At 54.2% G+C, this 14,874-nt stretch overlaps 8 protein-coding genes across 8 annotated transcripts; 4 read left to right on the forward strand and 4 right to left on the reverse strand.

Annotated features, from left to right (window-relative positions):
* Positions 1 to 248: 248 nt before the first annotated feature.
* A1O3_01680 (uncharacterized protein) lies at positions 249 to 1,728 on the reverse strand (the record flags this gene model as incomplete). The annotated part of the gene is made up of 2 exons (XM_007731823.1): positions 249 to 1,260; positions 1,316 to 1,728. The coding sequence occupies 2 exons, from the start codon at positions 1,726 to 1,728 to the stop codon at positions 249 to 251; spliced, it is 1,425 nt and encodes a 474-aa protein (XP_007730013.1).
* Positions 1,729 to 3,236: 1,508 nt separating this feature from the next.
* A1O3_01681 (uncharacterized protein) lies at positions 3,237 to 4,241 on the forward strand (the record flags this gene model as incomplete). Its single annotated transcript, XM_007731824.1, has 1 exon — positions 3,237 to 4,241. The coding sequence occupies one exon, from the start codon at positions 3,237 to 3,239 to the stop codon at positions 4,239 to 4,241; it is 1,005 nt and encodes a 334-aa protein (XP_007730014.1).
* Positions 4,242 to 4,540: 299 nt separating this feature from the next.
* A1O3_01682 (uncharacterized protein) lies at positions 4,541 to 5,047 on the reverse strand (the record flags this gene model as incomplete). The annotated part of the gene is made up of 2 exons (XM_007731825.1): positions 4,541 to 4,700; positions 4,764 to 5,047. 2 exons carry the CDS (start codon positions 5,045 to 5,047, stop codon positions 4,541 to 4,543), a joined length of 444 nt encoding a protein of 147 aa, XP_007730015.1.
* Positions 5,048 to 5,893: 846 nt separating this feature from the next.
* On the forward strand, positions 5,894 to 6,082 carry A1O3_01683 (uncharacterized protein; the record flags this gene model as incomplete). The annotated part of the gene is made up of 1 exon (XM_007731826.1): positions 5,894 to 6,082. The coding sequence occupies one exon, from the start codon at positions 5,894 to 5,896 to the stop codon at positions 6,080 to 6,082; it is 189 nt and encodes a 62-aa protein (XP_007730016.1).
* Positions 6,083 to 6,479: 397 nt separating this feature from the next.
* A1O3_01684 (uncharacterized protein) lies at positions 6,480 to 6,956 on the forward strand (the record flags this gene model as incomplete). The annotated part of the gene is made up of 1 exon (XM_007731827.1): positions 6,480 to 6,956. One exon carries the CDS (start codon positions 6,480 to 6,482, stop codon positions 6,954 to 6,956), a length of 477 nt encoding a protein of 158 aa, XP_007730017.1.
* A 2,826-nt stretch (positions 6,957 to 9,782) lies between these two features.
* On the reverse strand, positions 9,783 to 10,871 carry A1O3_01685 (uncharacterized protein; the record flags this gene model as incomplete). The annotated part of the gene is made up of 1 exon (XM_007731828.1): positions 9,783 to 10,871. One exon carries the CDS (start codon positions 10,869 to 10,871, stop codon positions 9,783 to 9,785), a length of 1,089 nt encoding a protein of 362 aa, XP_007730018.1.
* A 720-nt stretch (positions 10,872 to 11,591) lies between these two features.
* On the forward strand, positions 11,592 to 12,875 carry A1O3_01686 (uncharacterized protein; the record flags this gene model as incomplete). Its single annotated transcript, XM_007731829.1, has 1 exon — positions 11,592 to 12,875. One exon carries the CDS (start codon positions 11,592 to 11,594, stop codon positions 12,873 to 12,875), a length of 1,284 nt encoding a protein of 427 aa, XP_007730019.1.
* A 180-nt stretch (positions 12,876 to 13,055) lies between these two features.
* Positions 13,056 to 14,695, reverse strand: A1O3_01687 (uncharacterized protein; the record flags this gene model as incomplete). Its single annotated transcript, XM_007731830.1, has 4 exons — positions 13,056 to 13,751; positions 13,832 to 14,153; positions 14,434 to 14,458; positions 14,515 to 14,695. 4 exons carry the CDS (start codon positions 14,693 to 14,695, stop codon positions 13,056 to 13,058), a joined length of 1,224 nt encoding a protein of 407 aa, XP_007730020.1.
* Positions 14,696 to 14,874: the final 179 nt, after the last annotated feature.

Below are 14,874 nucleotides of genomic sequence, written 5' to 3' on the forward strand. Positions count from 1 at the left end.
ACATGATAAACAACGGGCGCAGGCGCAGCAGAATAACAGAGCGGGATTCCGCTGTGAAGCGTTGAAGCATGTTCCGCATCATTCTGTTGACCAGCAGAACAACAGAGCGGGATTCCGCTGTCAAGCGTTGAAGCGTGTTCCGCATCATTCTGTTGACGGAGATCCCGACCCTGGCCTCCCTCTCTAATGATTCTCTGTTCACCAAAGCACACTGCCCACCCACAACCATGATCCATTGTCTCATGCGTCTACGGCATGACTTTGAGTCTCTTTTCACGCTCATTCGGCCGCACAGGGGTTCTTCGAGACGACCGACCTTCCTTCGTTGTCTGGAATTTGCGTCTTCTGGCCAAGTACTTTTTCGGCACCGCGACGGCCGCGCCCACAAGCTTGCTGGGAAGAGTGGCAACAAAGAGGATATACTGAAGCGGCAAGACGATGGCTGCACAGGCCCAGTTGGTAAGCATGACAATATAAGTGTCTGGCCTTCGATCAGCGTTCCGCTGAGCAGCAGCAGCAAGGGCGACGACATCGTTCAATCGCACTTCGAGGTCCTCCAGCCTCGCCTCAATCTGAACCGACGAAATGGTGCTTCTCTTCTCATACCGGCGCATCGCGCGACTAAGAGCGTCGAGTTCGGGCTGCACTGTCTTCCTCACATCCAATGTCGCCAGTTCCGATACCTTAGCTGCCAGCACGTCACCAGCTTGGTCGTTCGATTGCTCGCCAGATCCAGCGATACGATCTGCAATGTGGGTCTCCAATTCCTCCAATCTGTGTGTGAGATCCCGGAGTTGTTGGCCGTCTGATTGGGTTTTCTCTTTTAGAACCTCCACATTCACGCGTCGCTGCAAGAAGAGCGTCCTCCGCTGTACCATCTTGATCAGATGGGACAGGGGGCGAATTTCTGCCACCAAAATGAAGACGGTAAGGTTGTAGTTCGAGATCAGTCCCTCGGATGGCCGGGTTAGCTGTGACCTGATCCCATGGAGAAGCCAAGCGGCCAGCAGCGGGAAGACCAAGCAAGACAACAAGGCTAGAAGCTCGTGGATCCGAAGCTCTTTCTGTGCAGATGCCCGTTCCGCATCAAAGACACTGGAAGGACTGGCTCTGAGGCGGGGTTCTGCAGGAACACCTTCGTCTCCGTCACCAGGCGCGGTTGCGGCACCTTGGTGCTCTGAACTTTCGTCGGTCGGTGTCATCGCAGTTGGAGATGGGGGGTCGGCCAGGGCCGTACTCTGAGCTGCACGATACCAATCCCTGTACGTTTCATGAGCGGAGTTCAAGGAGCGAAGGGCAAAGAGCCACGGCTTACCATGGCGACCTAAGAGCCCAATTCATGAATATTGCAGCCAGACCCAAGAGGGTGACATCGGTGATGACGGCACTTCCATTTTTGAACAGCAACCCGCCAACAGCAGGAAGCAAGGCCAGGACCAGAGGTAGCGACTGCCAGTGGGACGTATCATCATCATCCTGGAGGTCAGATGCCCCTTTCGGCCGCGGCAACAATATATCATCGGTGGAAGAGCGGAAGGACTTTCTCGTCTCCGAAAGCGTCTCGGAGAGAAATGAGCTTCGTCGCCGACTGAGCTGTGCATTGCTCTCGATGAGGGTAGATGCTCTGCCCAAAGGGCGTTGCCTTAAGCCATGTGGTGAAGGACTAACCCGACGGCCGGTCTGAATTGGGGGAGGGAAGGTGATCGACGGAGGTCTTTCCGATGCCATGGTGAAGCTAACATGAGCTTGCACGCAGGCGAGATTGTTGACGAAGATAAAAGTCACCACGCGTCGCAAACGCAGCCTCTTGAGGAGAACCAGTCAGATTGGGCCAGGTGTACTGATGACGTATTATTGCATCATGGCCAGGTACCCAGGGGCCAGCAGAGGTGAGGAGTGAGGAGTAGACCTGCCCTGACACGCTCTCCCGGCGGTGCGGAATACGGTGCCTGAAGAAAAGCCGCGTCCAAGCTGCTGCTCGAGAGCCTGCAAAACAGCCACGGGGACGAGGCGAGAAGGCAGCAGACTGGAAACAGACGGAGGGGGAAAGGGCACCGGGCCTTGACGATATACGAGTACAGGGTATTTGGGAGGGCTAAGGCTCTGGATGATATCTGCCGATGTTGGATGCTGAATGTTGGATGTTGGATGTTGACAACGTCGAAAGAAGAATGGGCCGAAACAGGTCGCGCTTGTTGGGCAGTGGGACGCAGATCCGGGGAAGGAGGAGCAGCAGGAGGAGAAATAGAAGAAATGGAGAAGGGGGGAGAAGACGATTGATGACGGTGTTGCCTGACTCGGATGCCACTGCCGCTGCCCTGCCGCTACAGGTCACGGGGACTAGGACAGGCACGGGTGTGACAGCACGTGCCTCGGTGCTTTACTAAGGCTTATAAAGACGTTAAGGTACTTCGACGCGCTAACTAGACGCGTCGTATATACTTCGTACTAGATACTTAAGTATATAGTCTGACGAGGCCCTAGGCCCCGTTGAAGTATGATAAGTCCTCCGTACAATCACACGGGCACGGCAAAAGGGGAGGAAGCACTGTGAATGGCTCGGAGCGCGGGAGATGCTTGGCACCTGTCACCATCACCATCGCCATCAACTGGCACTCGGCCTCCTTTTCTCCCTCCATCGAGATGCTCTGATTGAACAGCTTGTGCTTTGGTTGTGCCAGAACAAACCGCAAGGAGAACATGACACCTGCCATCGCAGTCCAATCTGCGCGAATTGTTCCTCCCACGGGTGGCATGTGATAGTATAGTGCGATGAGGATCGTATTCAACATGCTACCACTACCTCTGCACCGCCGTCGCAATCGGGACATGGCATTGATGCTGCTCCCCTGCTACTCCTACTCACCTCCGAGGCGGGCTCTGCATATCTGACCTTCTCATGCTATGGTGTAGAGGACCGACTCTACGTGGGGTTGGATTTGCTAAGCTATGCTGCGCAGGCCTTCGCCGGGCAGCAGTTCTTATTCAACTCCATTTTGGGCTACATGTCTCTGATACACTGGTTCCTCACTAGGTCTGCTCACTGCGGCGGCACGGTCAGCTGTTAAACTGAGCAAACAAGTGATGGGGGTACCTGTACAGCTTGTGAGACCTCATCATGTCGGTGGCTTTCTCTTCTCTGCGTTCCTTGCAAGCCTTTCCTTGCCCCTTCTGTCCTCTCTTGAACCGTCTGCGATGCACCATTCGAACTCGGTGGCTTTCACTACAGCTGCAACATGCCTTGGATAGCCCCCGGCATCACGATTCCTGCCGTTGCTTTGCTGGCCTGCCTCGTGTCGATCCCTCCCCTGCTTGTTCACTTCAAGGCTCGGAACTTTGCAGCTACCGTCCTCATCCTCGGCGTCACCATCTTGAACGTCCAAAACTTTGCCAATGCTATCATCTGGGCTTCACAAGACCGCTACAGCTGGTGGAATGGGAAGATCCTCTGCGACATCGAAGTCAAACTCTACATTGGGATCGCCGTGGCTGCTGACGGGGCTGTTGCAAGCATCTTCCGCCAAACAGCTATGATCCTTGATACGGATCGAATGACAGTAGCACCGAGTCCCCAACAACGCAGATCACGGCTCGCCGTGGAGATCTTGTTGTGTATTATGCTGCCTGTCCTTGTCATGGCCGCCCACTACCTGGTCCAAAACGACAGATACTGGCTCACGACTTCTGCCGGGTGCACGCCTGCATTTGATACTTGCTGGCCGACGCTTCTCCTCATCTTTCTGTGGCCGGTTCTTGTCTGCCTGATGGGAAGCATCTACTGCGCGCTTTCAGTCATCCGGCTCTGGAGACACAGAAAGGAGATGTCGTCTGTTCTGTCCAGCACCCCCGGAGTCACGTCTTCCCGTTTTTTGCGCCTCTTCGCATTGGGGTTCACTTTACTACTAGGCTACTGTCCATTGGCAATCCTCGCTTTTGCGGAAAATGTCAGCATCCCGCGGCATCGCTACTCTTGGGCATTCATCCATCCTCCGGATTGGGCTGAAAGAATCATCCTCGTCCCGAGCACCGAGCGACTCACTTTCGACCGCTGGGCACAGATCGCCACTGGCTTTCTATTTTTCCTCTTCTTCGGACTGGGCAAGGAAGCAACTCAAATATACCATTCGTGGCTGAAGATGACGCAACGCTGGTTGCCGACTCGGTGCATGTTTCGTGGCAAACACCACCCCCATCAACTGGGAGCGGGAGTGCTCCCTCGCGCCGAGTTTGCCTTGACTTGACCCCTGGTGACCTGGACCATCAATGTTCTACAGGCACTGCTCTTATCAGAGTTCGAGGCCGTTTCTCAATGCCGGCGTGGATTGTCATAATGAAGTGGATTACATGCGTACGTCTCGACAGACCAAAGTCCTTCCAAAGTCAAAGCCATGAGCGGCGTAGGGCTAAGGGGGAATCGCTCCAAGTCAACCTCCATAAACCAGAATAGCGCCCGACACTCTTTTAGCAGAGTGGAATTGTTCCTATCGTCCCATTCCTTTCCTTTCAGCACCCAGACCTAGGTATGTGACCACCGAGATACTCAAGCTCCAAGCCCGTCTGATGTACCTTCTTCCTCTCGCGGTTGTGGCCGCTTCAACACCTCCAGTTTCGTCTGTATCAAATTCAACGAGCTCTGCTTCTTGCCCTCGGAATCCTCGTACGTGCGCATCGTAGCGTCACTTTCCAGGTACACAAGTGTTCTATTGTGGCCACCATCAGCTGAAGTCCCATGAATTGTAGCCCTGGAGTGCTCCTAAACTTACCCTTTACTCAAACCCAACACAAAGTCTCTTTGGGCACCTTCTGGCGGGAAAGCAGCGACGCGGAACCACGAAGTTTGTCGATTGTCTCTTGGTCCGTGGCTGGTTCCGATTACATATTTGATCACATGGCCGGAACGAGTCTCGCTGATTTCGGGGTCTGCTCCTAAGCGGCCTACCAGCGTCAGGCGCGCAAGCTGTGCCGGCCGAGTGGTCGAAAACGTGCGAGCGGACAAGGTCGGCACCTTGGAGACCATGCGCCGGGCGGGGAAAAGGAGGGAAGACATCGTATAAGGTGTGATTTTGGCTGGAATGGTGGAGGGTTTATGTTGAGGAATCTGCAAGAAGGACGAGATTTGAATATTTCGGTGGGCGAGGGCGAGGGCGAAGGCGAGGGCGGTGTTTGCAGATGGCGCGAAGAAGCCACAAGACCAGATACGTGTTCAATTGATAGGCAGGGTTGGAGGATGTGAAATGGCAGATTGACAGCAGACAAACCATGGACTACAGAGCACTACAGCCTGCGCGACGCCGACGCGGTAGCGGGACGGAATCGCGCCTCACAAGACTACCACATCGGGCAAAGTGCTTGCGTCCAACTTGAACGGCCGCCGTCACCTCTCAGTTCCAGGTTCCAGCTTCTCGACCAGCATCCAGCAACGTAGTCAGTCTACTTTCCTCCCTTCCCCTCTTGAACCTTGACGGCAGTAATGTCACAGCTAGTTCATTTCCATACATCCAGGACCATGCACTCCATTGACCTAGATGTCCGAAAACAAAGACTGACCGCAGGCTACCTATCCCCCCTCTCTCGAAGGCGATCCAACACTGCCCTGGACCAGCAGTCTAGGCTTGCTGTAGTACGTCAATTGATCAGCTTGATCAAGTGGCATGCCGAAAACATAGGTCTGCCTGCTTTTGCTGTCTTGTGAACAAAGAAACAATGCCTTTCTTTGCATTTGCGCACAGAAATAGCCACAAAGAAGACACGGCTCAGGTGTGGTCGTGTCGAGGCTCTATAATACCCTCCTAGAGGTGATACGGGAGTAGACCCTGACATCCTCTCTCTCCTTGCCCTCATCAGCACCTGTTTAGGTTCGAGCTCTGCACTAGACAACAATCCGCAAGCCGCCATGCAGTCCGACTTCAAAATGTCCCCCATCGCCTGGCTGGTCATCGCGATATTCGCCAGCATCATTCTGATCATTGCCCTAGTCTATCTATTTGCATTGAAGGTACGACACGACAAGAAGAAACAGGCTCGAAAAACCGAGGGCGATGAGATATTCGGCGCCATGATTGCGAATCCAATCACTAGATGACCTTGAGTGGAAGCCATCTGGTGCAAGATCAGCTGCTTTCAAAGTCAACAGGGATATTTCCACCCACCCTTGCCTTTTCGACAGAGTGTCACTCGCCAGGCTGAGCATTCGCAAACAGCATATCGAGCTAACACTGACTCCCCAGATCCTACGTTGTTCGCGAAGTCCGAATGCGATCACCTCGGACTCTCTTTGTTTCATTATTGGACGCGTAAGTATGTCGACCTCTGACCGTATCAACAGTTTCTTTGTCGGCGCCCGATCGAATATGGACCCTTTTTTAAGGTCCAAGTCTGCCGCCTTCGCATGCCTGCGTGGACCGCGATGAATCACGCAGTCTCGAATTCTCTACACAAATACGCTAAATGCTGCCGCATGATTCGGCCCCTTCGGCTCCATGATCCCCAAGGCAGCTCTCATCGTTCTCATAGCCGTTGTCGCTGTTGCCACCATCACATTTCTGATTGCAATCTACGATGCAATCTCCAGCCATCTTCAATCCCGCAGACTACGAAAAGACGAGCGATCGAATGAGTCGACTCTACCTCTAACTAGAGCAGCTACGGTCCCAGGAATGGCCCCGGCTCCTATCCCAACGACTGAACTTCTCCCGACTGACCGGACACCGACTCCCGAGGCCGAGTTCCCTCCTCCTCTTTCCGTCGAGTGGGAGGACTTGGCTGAAGCGGAGAGTCCACCACCCCTCCCTCGGCAGAGAGACAGCATGCACGAGATCATCGACTTGTACACGACCGAGGCGCGGAATCTTCCTCCTGGCCCCAAGTCAGCGCCAGCGAGGATAACGACGTTTGCGCAGGCAGACTCTAAGTGGGCGTACTTTGGTGCCAAACGTGCCGAGTACAATGTTGTTTAGCTAGCATGGGGTGATTTCAACCAACTTGAATGGGATATGAGGCAACTGAAGTTATGTTCAGGCCATCTAAGTATGATGATGTTCATTGACATTTCAAAATCTAGAGCCATAAACAACCACTGTCTTGAAGCCTGCACTTCTCTGTTCTATGGTCCTTTCTTTCCGCACCGTGTGGATTTGTTTTGTCTTTGTTTTTCTTTTCAGATGGAGGAGGGAGGAGCTGGAGCTGTGTTCTCAAATCCATCCCCTGGCCACCTGGGGCTCCATGTCATGACCGGCATCAGCGTTCGGCATGGAAGGGAGAGGGCAATGGTGGAGATGGTGGCCTAAGCCCGCCACTTCGAGACCGATACACACCACCGCTGTCTCCTGATCCTGATCCTGATCTGCTCTTTGACTCTCAACCCGTGGCGCCGCTGCGACCTGAGTCACGTTGCGCGCATTTGCCAGCATTGGCCTCGTCGATGTCTTTTCGGTCATCTTATTCTTATTTTTGGTCTCGGTCTTGGTCTCGGTCTCGGTCTTGTTTTGATCCTTTTGCGTTTGCTGTTGCTGTTGCTGTTGCTGTTGCTGTTGCTGTTGCTGTTGCTGTTGCTGTTGCTGTTGCTGTTGCTGTTGCTGTTGCTGTTGCTGTTGCTTTTGCTTTTGCTTTTGCTTTATCCACCCAGGTGCAGGTGCAGGTTGTAGCGCGAACTCGACCTCCCGTCTCCTATCCCAGACTGACGCCTGCTGTGGTTGTGGTTGTGTCAGCGCGGGCGTGGCATAGTGAGTTCTGGCTTCCAGTTCCGGTCCCGCTTCACGCATGTGCTCTGCTCTGTCTTTGTGTGTGTGTGTCTGTGTGTGGTCCTGATTGACGTGTGACGCTGGTTCCTTATTACGGGTTCGGTTCGCATTTCCATTTCCATTTCCAGGTAAGGAGGAACGTGGCCGGACGTCCTTATCACGTCGCATGGACTGGTATTCCTGATTCTCCCATAAACCTTGCATTGGTTGGCTTGTCTCCGTCTCCCTCTCCGTCTCCCTCTCCCGCTGCATGGATCGAATGGGACGTATAGTCAGCGGAGGCAGAGCCGGCGACAAAGAAGGACCGATATTCATCTTCTGCAACTCAATCGATGCAGAGCCGTCCGGCTTGGTTTGGTGCGCGTCATGTATGGGTTTGGTCGCCGTTTGGCGTTGCGATCGCTGCCGCTGGTGCCGCCACCACTGGTTCTGGTTCTGGTTCTGGTTCTGGAGCTGTTGCCGCTGCTGCCGCTGGGGCTGGGGCTGGGGCTTGGGCTGGGGCTGTTCTCCTCTCTGCCGTCTACGTCGGTGGATGGTGAACAGGACAGCCAGGCAGGGTGGGAGGAGGAGGAGGATGGCGAGAAAGATGAATATCGGCACGGCGGAACTTGCTGTCGATCCCATTCTGGCGAGGCGACTGCGGTTGCGGTTGGTCCTGCGTCTGCTCGAGATAAGGATTCCGAATAGTGGTGTCTGATTGACCAGATCAAGAAGAGATAGTGGTCATAAGGACTCTATCCGGGATGTATGGCTATGGCTTCGTAGAGACAACGGGCCAGGCACCTGCACCTGTGCTTGTACTTGGGTAGAAGATGGACAGGTACACAGACAGACAGATGAAGATGGACAGGAACACAGACAGAAAGAGTAGTGTATAGTAAGTAAGTAAGTAAGGAGGAAAACTGTGCCTGGCTGGTGGGCGAGTAGAGTAGACAAACACTATATCACCGATATCATGTATGCAATGTACAATTGAATAGGAGAGTATAGTATAGTATGCAACCTACGTAACTGCCATCCCATGCCATGCCAGTCCAGTCCGTATCTCCTCTTCCTTCGTGACAAGATAAAGCCTCTTTGTGTCGTCTCATCCTTTCCTTCAGGGCCAGTGTCACGGTCAAGGGAGGCAGTGCGCAGGGACAGACAAAGACACAGACACAAAGAACTGTCGTGAAAGGCCGTGAAAGAGGCCCCTAGCCTTTCAAGACTCAAGGATCTATGTTGGCTGGCTGTAATGGCAATGGCCATGCTGAACAAAGCCGTCCATAAAGAAAAATGAGTCGGAACTAGAGGAAATTTGAGAAAAGGAAAAACAAAAGAACAAGAACAAGGATAGGAAAAGGGAAAGGGAAAGGAAATTCGAGAAGTACTGTCAAATGAAGGTTGGAATGTCCCCTGTTCTCTATCAAAGGATCGCAGGGGGAGCGCATGCTATGTAGTATAGTATAACCAGCCTCTCCGGTTAAAGGGCAAGGCTGGGAATGGCTAAGTTTGACAAATACAAGGTTAATGAAGGGAGGATCTTGAATATTTCTCCATGTCTCGGATGGCAAAAACCTGCAGACGTGGACGGGGACGGTAGATGGTAGATGATCCTTGTTTGAAATTGGGAAATGCTTCGACTTATTGTATTCAAGTTGTATTGTGCTACATACAAGTACAGCCAGGTGGGCAATGAATATAACTTACCTGGCTGGTAGTAGATGTAGATAGGTAGTAAATGAATGCATTTGGGAATAGAACATCCAGGTGAGCACATCCAGGTGAGCACATCCAGGTGAACACATCCAGAATCAATGCTCTAAGAACAGCGTCTGCTCTGTAAAAATGAAATATGCGGAACTGAAACGTAGTGGGACTTACGGTTGTGGCTTGATCAATACAAGAGAGACACATTGGAGCACTTACGTACCCTGGTGAACTCAGTATGTTGAGGAACTGCCTGCAGCACCTTCTCACTACTATAACCTGCCTATAGCCGCCATTCAACGAAAGTGATAGGGCGTGTATACTAGTACCTGGTACCTACCGGGGCCGCCGCCGTCAACCAAACAGTTCATTGAACTCGGTGATGGCAGGTTTCAGCTGACCAGGCCTCGGGACTCGGATGATCGGCACACGAAGGTCTTGTACCGGAGGGTCGGAAAGGACGGTCGACATGTGCCTCCCCGGCCGTCTGATGTCGGGCCCAAGCTTGAGTCTCAAGTTTGGGAACTCTCCTGGCCGGGACTGGAACCAGGTTTCGGGGCGAAAGAGCGCAAAGATGGTGTTGGTGGTCAACTGATGAACCGCCGCTGCTCGGCCGTCGACGTCTATCATGGTCAGTAAGAGTCGGTCGTGCATCTGGCGAGAGCGCGTCTCGGCCGCGGTGGGCGTTCCAAGGTGCGGAAACGCAAGCAGACCGCCAAACAGCTGCAGCTCGATCGCGTAGCCAATCTCGACAAAGCCGTCCTGAGACACAAACCTCGGCTCGGGGCGATCAGCAGTCACGGTGCCGGCGCGGTGGTATTCGTCCTTCACACAAGGGAGCATGCGATGACACCACACGGCGTGGCCCAGCTCGTGGACCAACGTCGTCGCCATGATCACGTACCTGCTGTACTTCTCGGCGGCGTCTAGGGTGTGCCAGTTGTCGTCGGCCAGGTAGCGCAGCCATTCGATGGTGATGGCCGACTGGACGATCACAGATGTAGACGTGGGCCAGTTGGAATCGTTGCCGATGCAGCCTGTGATGGCGGTCTCGATGTGGCCCTGTGGACAATCCCGCTCACCTGTTCCCACCACGGTGATGCGGTAATAGCGACACATGCGTGCCAGCTCACCCTCGAAGCTCCGCAGCTTGTGGTCTGTCTCTCTCCAGAAATCGGTCAGCGTGCGTTCAAGCTGGGAGCCAAATACGTGGGTGGTGACTGCTCCGTATCTGACTTTGGCCAGATCCGGAAGCACCAGTCTCAAAAACAGCGTGGCCAGCTTCAACGCCGGTTCCATCCGCTGATACAAGGCGGCTGGTAAGTCATACTGGCTCTGGTCCAGGATGGGAAGGGGTAGGAGGTCGCTGTACTTTGATAGCCGGAAGGCTTCGATCCGCCAAAGAGGATGGATATCAAATCCTTCCAAAGGCGGTGGCTGCATAGAGACAAGGACTGGTGGTGGTGGTGGTGGTGGTGGTGGTGGTGGCCCGCCAGCTACGGGTTGAGGAGTCCAGAGGTTGTTGATATTGATGGAAGACATGCTGGGATCGGCGGTGCACAGTGGGAGTGGGCTGGTATCGAAGATGTTCAGGAGGCAAAGTCCGTTGCGGCCCAGGAATCTTATGTGTCCTCTGGGTCATGATCAAGCACGTACTCACAATGGGCTCGAGGTCGAGTGATCCTGACAAAGCACTCATCTCACTTCCATTGTTCAATGTTCCTCAATATAGAGTGGCATCGACAAAGCCAGGACAATAAGCGACAAAGGCTTTTGCTCAGCATTGTCAAAGCAGAAGAGACCCGGCCGTCGAGATGAGAGATGGCAGATAGCACACAGCTTCTGTTGGTGTGTGGTGCCCGGTTGAAGGCTGGTGGAAGAGGTGTCTTTCGTTCTGTGATAGTGACCCTAACCCTAACCCTAACCCTAACCCTAACCCTATGAGGTTGATAGCTTGACGTCATCCGCAGCAATATATATGGGTGTTATACCTAAGGTAGGGTAGGCACAGTATACTCGCAGCTCAAGTACTGGTGATACCACAGTGTTTCCCTTCTTTCGCTTTCTTTCGCCTCCATCTTCTCCTAGAGAGCTATAGCTATACGTGGCTCTGACAGCGAATCCCTCACGTTCCTCCCACCGCCTCCCACCTCCCACGCCACAATGGCCGAACCCGGAAAGCGATCGATTGTCATCGTCGGAGGTGGCATCATCGGCAGCACCACGGCCTACTTCTTGACCCGCCATCCTAAATACAACCCAGCTCTCCACTCCATCCATCTAATTGAAGCAACTGCAATTGCCAGTGGCGCTTCAGGCAAAGCCGGTGGTCTGATTGCCCTGTGGGCATACCCCTCCTGCCTGGTGCCCTTGAGCTTCAGACTCCATGCCGAACTGGCTCGAGAACACAATGGAGCAGAACGTTGGGGTTATCGAGGCGTCAGTGTTGGTCAGGTTGATCTGATCGGTCGCCATGTAAGCAATCAGCCAAAGGTCTCCGCCGATGCCGGTGCCAAGGGCGAGGGCGAGGATATCAGAGGCTTGCATCGAGCCGACGTGTCAAGTGATGGTAATGTCAGTCTCCAGAAGAGGAGTAAAGAGTCGTACGCCAACCTACGCAAGGTTGGTCTGCCCGATGAACTCGACTGGGTTGCGGAGGAGACTGTGCAAGGCTACGAAAGCATGAGTTCTCCGGGAGATAGCGCACAGGTCCACCCCTACCAATTTACCACCTCCATGGCGGAACTGGCAGCAGAGAAGGGCGTCAAGATTATCATTGGCAGCGTCGACAAAATCGAGTCGTCTTCCTCAGGGGAACACACCATCAAATACACAGATAAAAACACAAACTCGCAGCAATCTCTCCCCGCAACCGATGTCATCGTGACAGCCGGCCCGTGGACTAAGACGGTGCTGCCTGGGACTCCCATCAGCGCATTACGAGCTCACAGTGTCACTATTCGGCCCACCCGTCCAGTCTCCGCGTTCTGCCTGTTCACCGAGCTTGCACTGCCCAAGAACTTCAAGGAAGGGACCAAATCCCGGGCGATGCAGGTCAGCCCCGAGGTCTACGCTCGTCCGAATAACGAACTGTACGCTTGTGGCGAGGGCGATCACCTTGTGCCGCTGCCAAAGTCCACCGCCGAAGTGCAAGTCGATGATTCGCGCTGCCAGGATATTGTAGACTACTGTGCAGCTTTCTCCGACGAGATGCGCGACGGCGAAGTGTTGGTCCGGCAGGCTTGTTATTTGCCGCAGGTTGACGCCGGCGCCGGCCCGCTAGTCGGCCTGACCAGGACCAAGGGAGTCTATCTCGCTGCTGGGCACACGTGTTGGGGCATCCAGAACGGACCAGGCACCGGCCAATTAATGAGCGAGTTTGTCTTCGATGGCAAGGCGCTCAGTGCAAATGTGAACAGTCTTGATCCGAGGAAAGTGTTGAGATAGACCAAGCCGGCACCGGCACGAGTCACGTAGGGAATGAATGATTGAATGACTATGTCTTCCTGCAGCTGAACAGTGACGGTACGTACCGTAGCATTGATGTACGGAGACTAGTTTTGATATTGTGCCCAATAAATCCTTTGAAACGCCACGCCACGCCATGCCAAATGCGCCCAACGTGCTCTACGCTCTCCATGCGCTGACAATCTGTACGACATCCTCGTCGGCCACGAAATGGCCTAAGCCGACCCGTTGGGGGATATGCTTCGCACTGGCGCCCCACACCAGGGCGTACTTGAACGTGTCCTTCATGGTGCGGTGGATCTGGTCGCACACGTCCTCGATGGTGCTGCCGCTGCGGACGATCAGGGCCTCGCCGAAATCCGGGTCGATGCTCTGGCGCTTGGTGTAGATGCGGATGAGGCGCAGCTCCTGCCAGCAGCGTTCGACCACGTCGGCGATGCCCAGGTCCAGCTCGCACGACATGACGACCGTGTGCGGCTCGCGCGCCAGCTCGTCCAGGTAGGCCATGGTGACGCTGTCAATCTTGTTGTACACGTACAGGCAGCGGATGTACTTGCGGTGGTCCTTCATGATCACGTCGATGAAGTCGTCCACCGTCGCGTTCTCGTCACGCACCAGCACCTCGCAGTTCAGCATCTTGTAGTCGCGCAGGATGTTGTACAGCATCTTCTCGTCCAGGTACTTCGGCGGCGCCTGGAACGTGATCTTCATGCCCCCGGCTTTCTTCGCTTTCACGTAGATGTTGGGCGGGCTGCGGTTGAGCCGGATCCCCACTGCCTCCAGTTCCGCTTCCAGCAGGGCTCGCTGCTCGGCGCGTTTCGTCGCGTCCAACACCATGAGAATCAAGTCCGAGGTCTAAAAAACCCCTCGCATCACACCACCCAGTCAGTCGTCGACCCAAGCAAACGTGATGCCCGCCGTTGCTTATTGCTTACCTTTGCTGCACTGATCACCTGTCGCCCTCTCCCCTTGCCCTCCGATGCTCCTTCGATAATACCGGGCAGATCGAGAATCTGAATCTCGGCCCCGCCGTACTCGAGTACTCCCGGAATGGCGGTCAAGGTGGTGAAGGAGTATGCTGCCACTTCGGATTTCGTCTTGGTGATCTTGGAGAGGAAGGTCGATTTGCCAACCGACGGGAAGCCCACCAAGGCAATCCGCGCATCGCCAGACTTGGAAACATCGAAGCCTGCGCCGCCGCCTGATCCGGCTCCTGGTCCGGGTTCAAGTAACTGTGCTCGTAGCCGGGCGAGTTTGCTAAACGTCCTGTTAGTCTCGCTGTCGACAATGTGTGCAGATGCACCACCAGCAGTGCATGGAAAGCATTGTCAACATGTCGATTGGCAGTGCCTCCTTGAACATGGCCCATCCTTGTCTGTCAGTCCAGGGGCAAGGCTGATGCACGTGATCACCACACATCACGTGCAAGGTATCACGTGCACAGCCGTTCTTCACGCAGACGCAGGTGCAGCTGCGTCTCTTTTCCATCTTCTCACTGACAATCTGGTCCAACGACTAAATCAGAAGTTCCACTTACCCTTTCAGCAGACCAAGGTGATACTCTGGTGTCAACTTAGCAGGGTTGCTCTATCACAGAAATTGGCGCCTGTTCACGAACCTGTGGCTTTGTTTTCTGCGAATCCATCAGCTACTGGTCCAACCGATCTGTGATGAGTTCTGGTCACCCACTTTGAGTCCGAGCCATTTCGGCCTCGATCCTGGAACCGAGTCAGAGTCCGCAACGCATCGCAGAAGGGAAGAAAGTCGCACTCCTTGATTTTCTCTGTGATGTTCACCATCTTGAACGACTTGATCCGAACCTGTCCCACAGACGATTGGTGAGTTGTGAGTTCTGGATCTGGGCCAGACACACAAAGCCTGCACTGCACAAAGGAACAGTGGGTCAGACTTTCTCAGCCCGTGCCAGCAGACAGCCCTTGTCTGTACGTCTTTCGAGATCACAGAGGGAGATATCGTT

The sequence above is a fragment of the Capronia epimyces genome (genome assembly GCF_000585565.1).
Source record: "Capronia epimyces CBS 606.96 chromosome Unknown aczIQ-supercont1.1, whole genome shotgun sequence".
Classification (NCBI taxonomy): domain Eukaryota; kingdom Fungi; phylum Ascomycota; class Eurotiomycetes; order Chaetothyriales; family Herpotrichiellaceae; genus Capronia; species Capronia epimyces.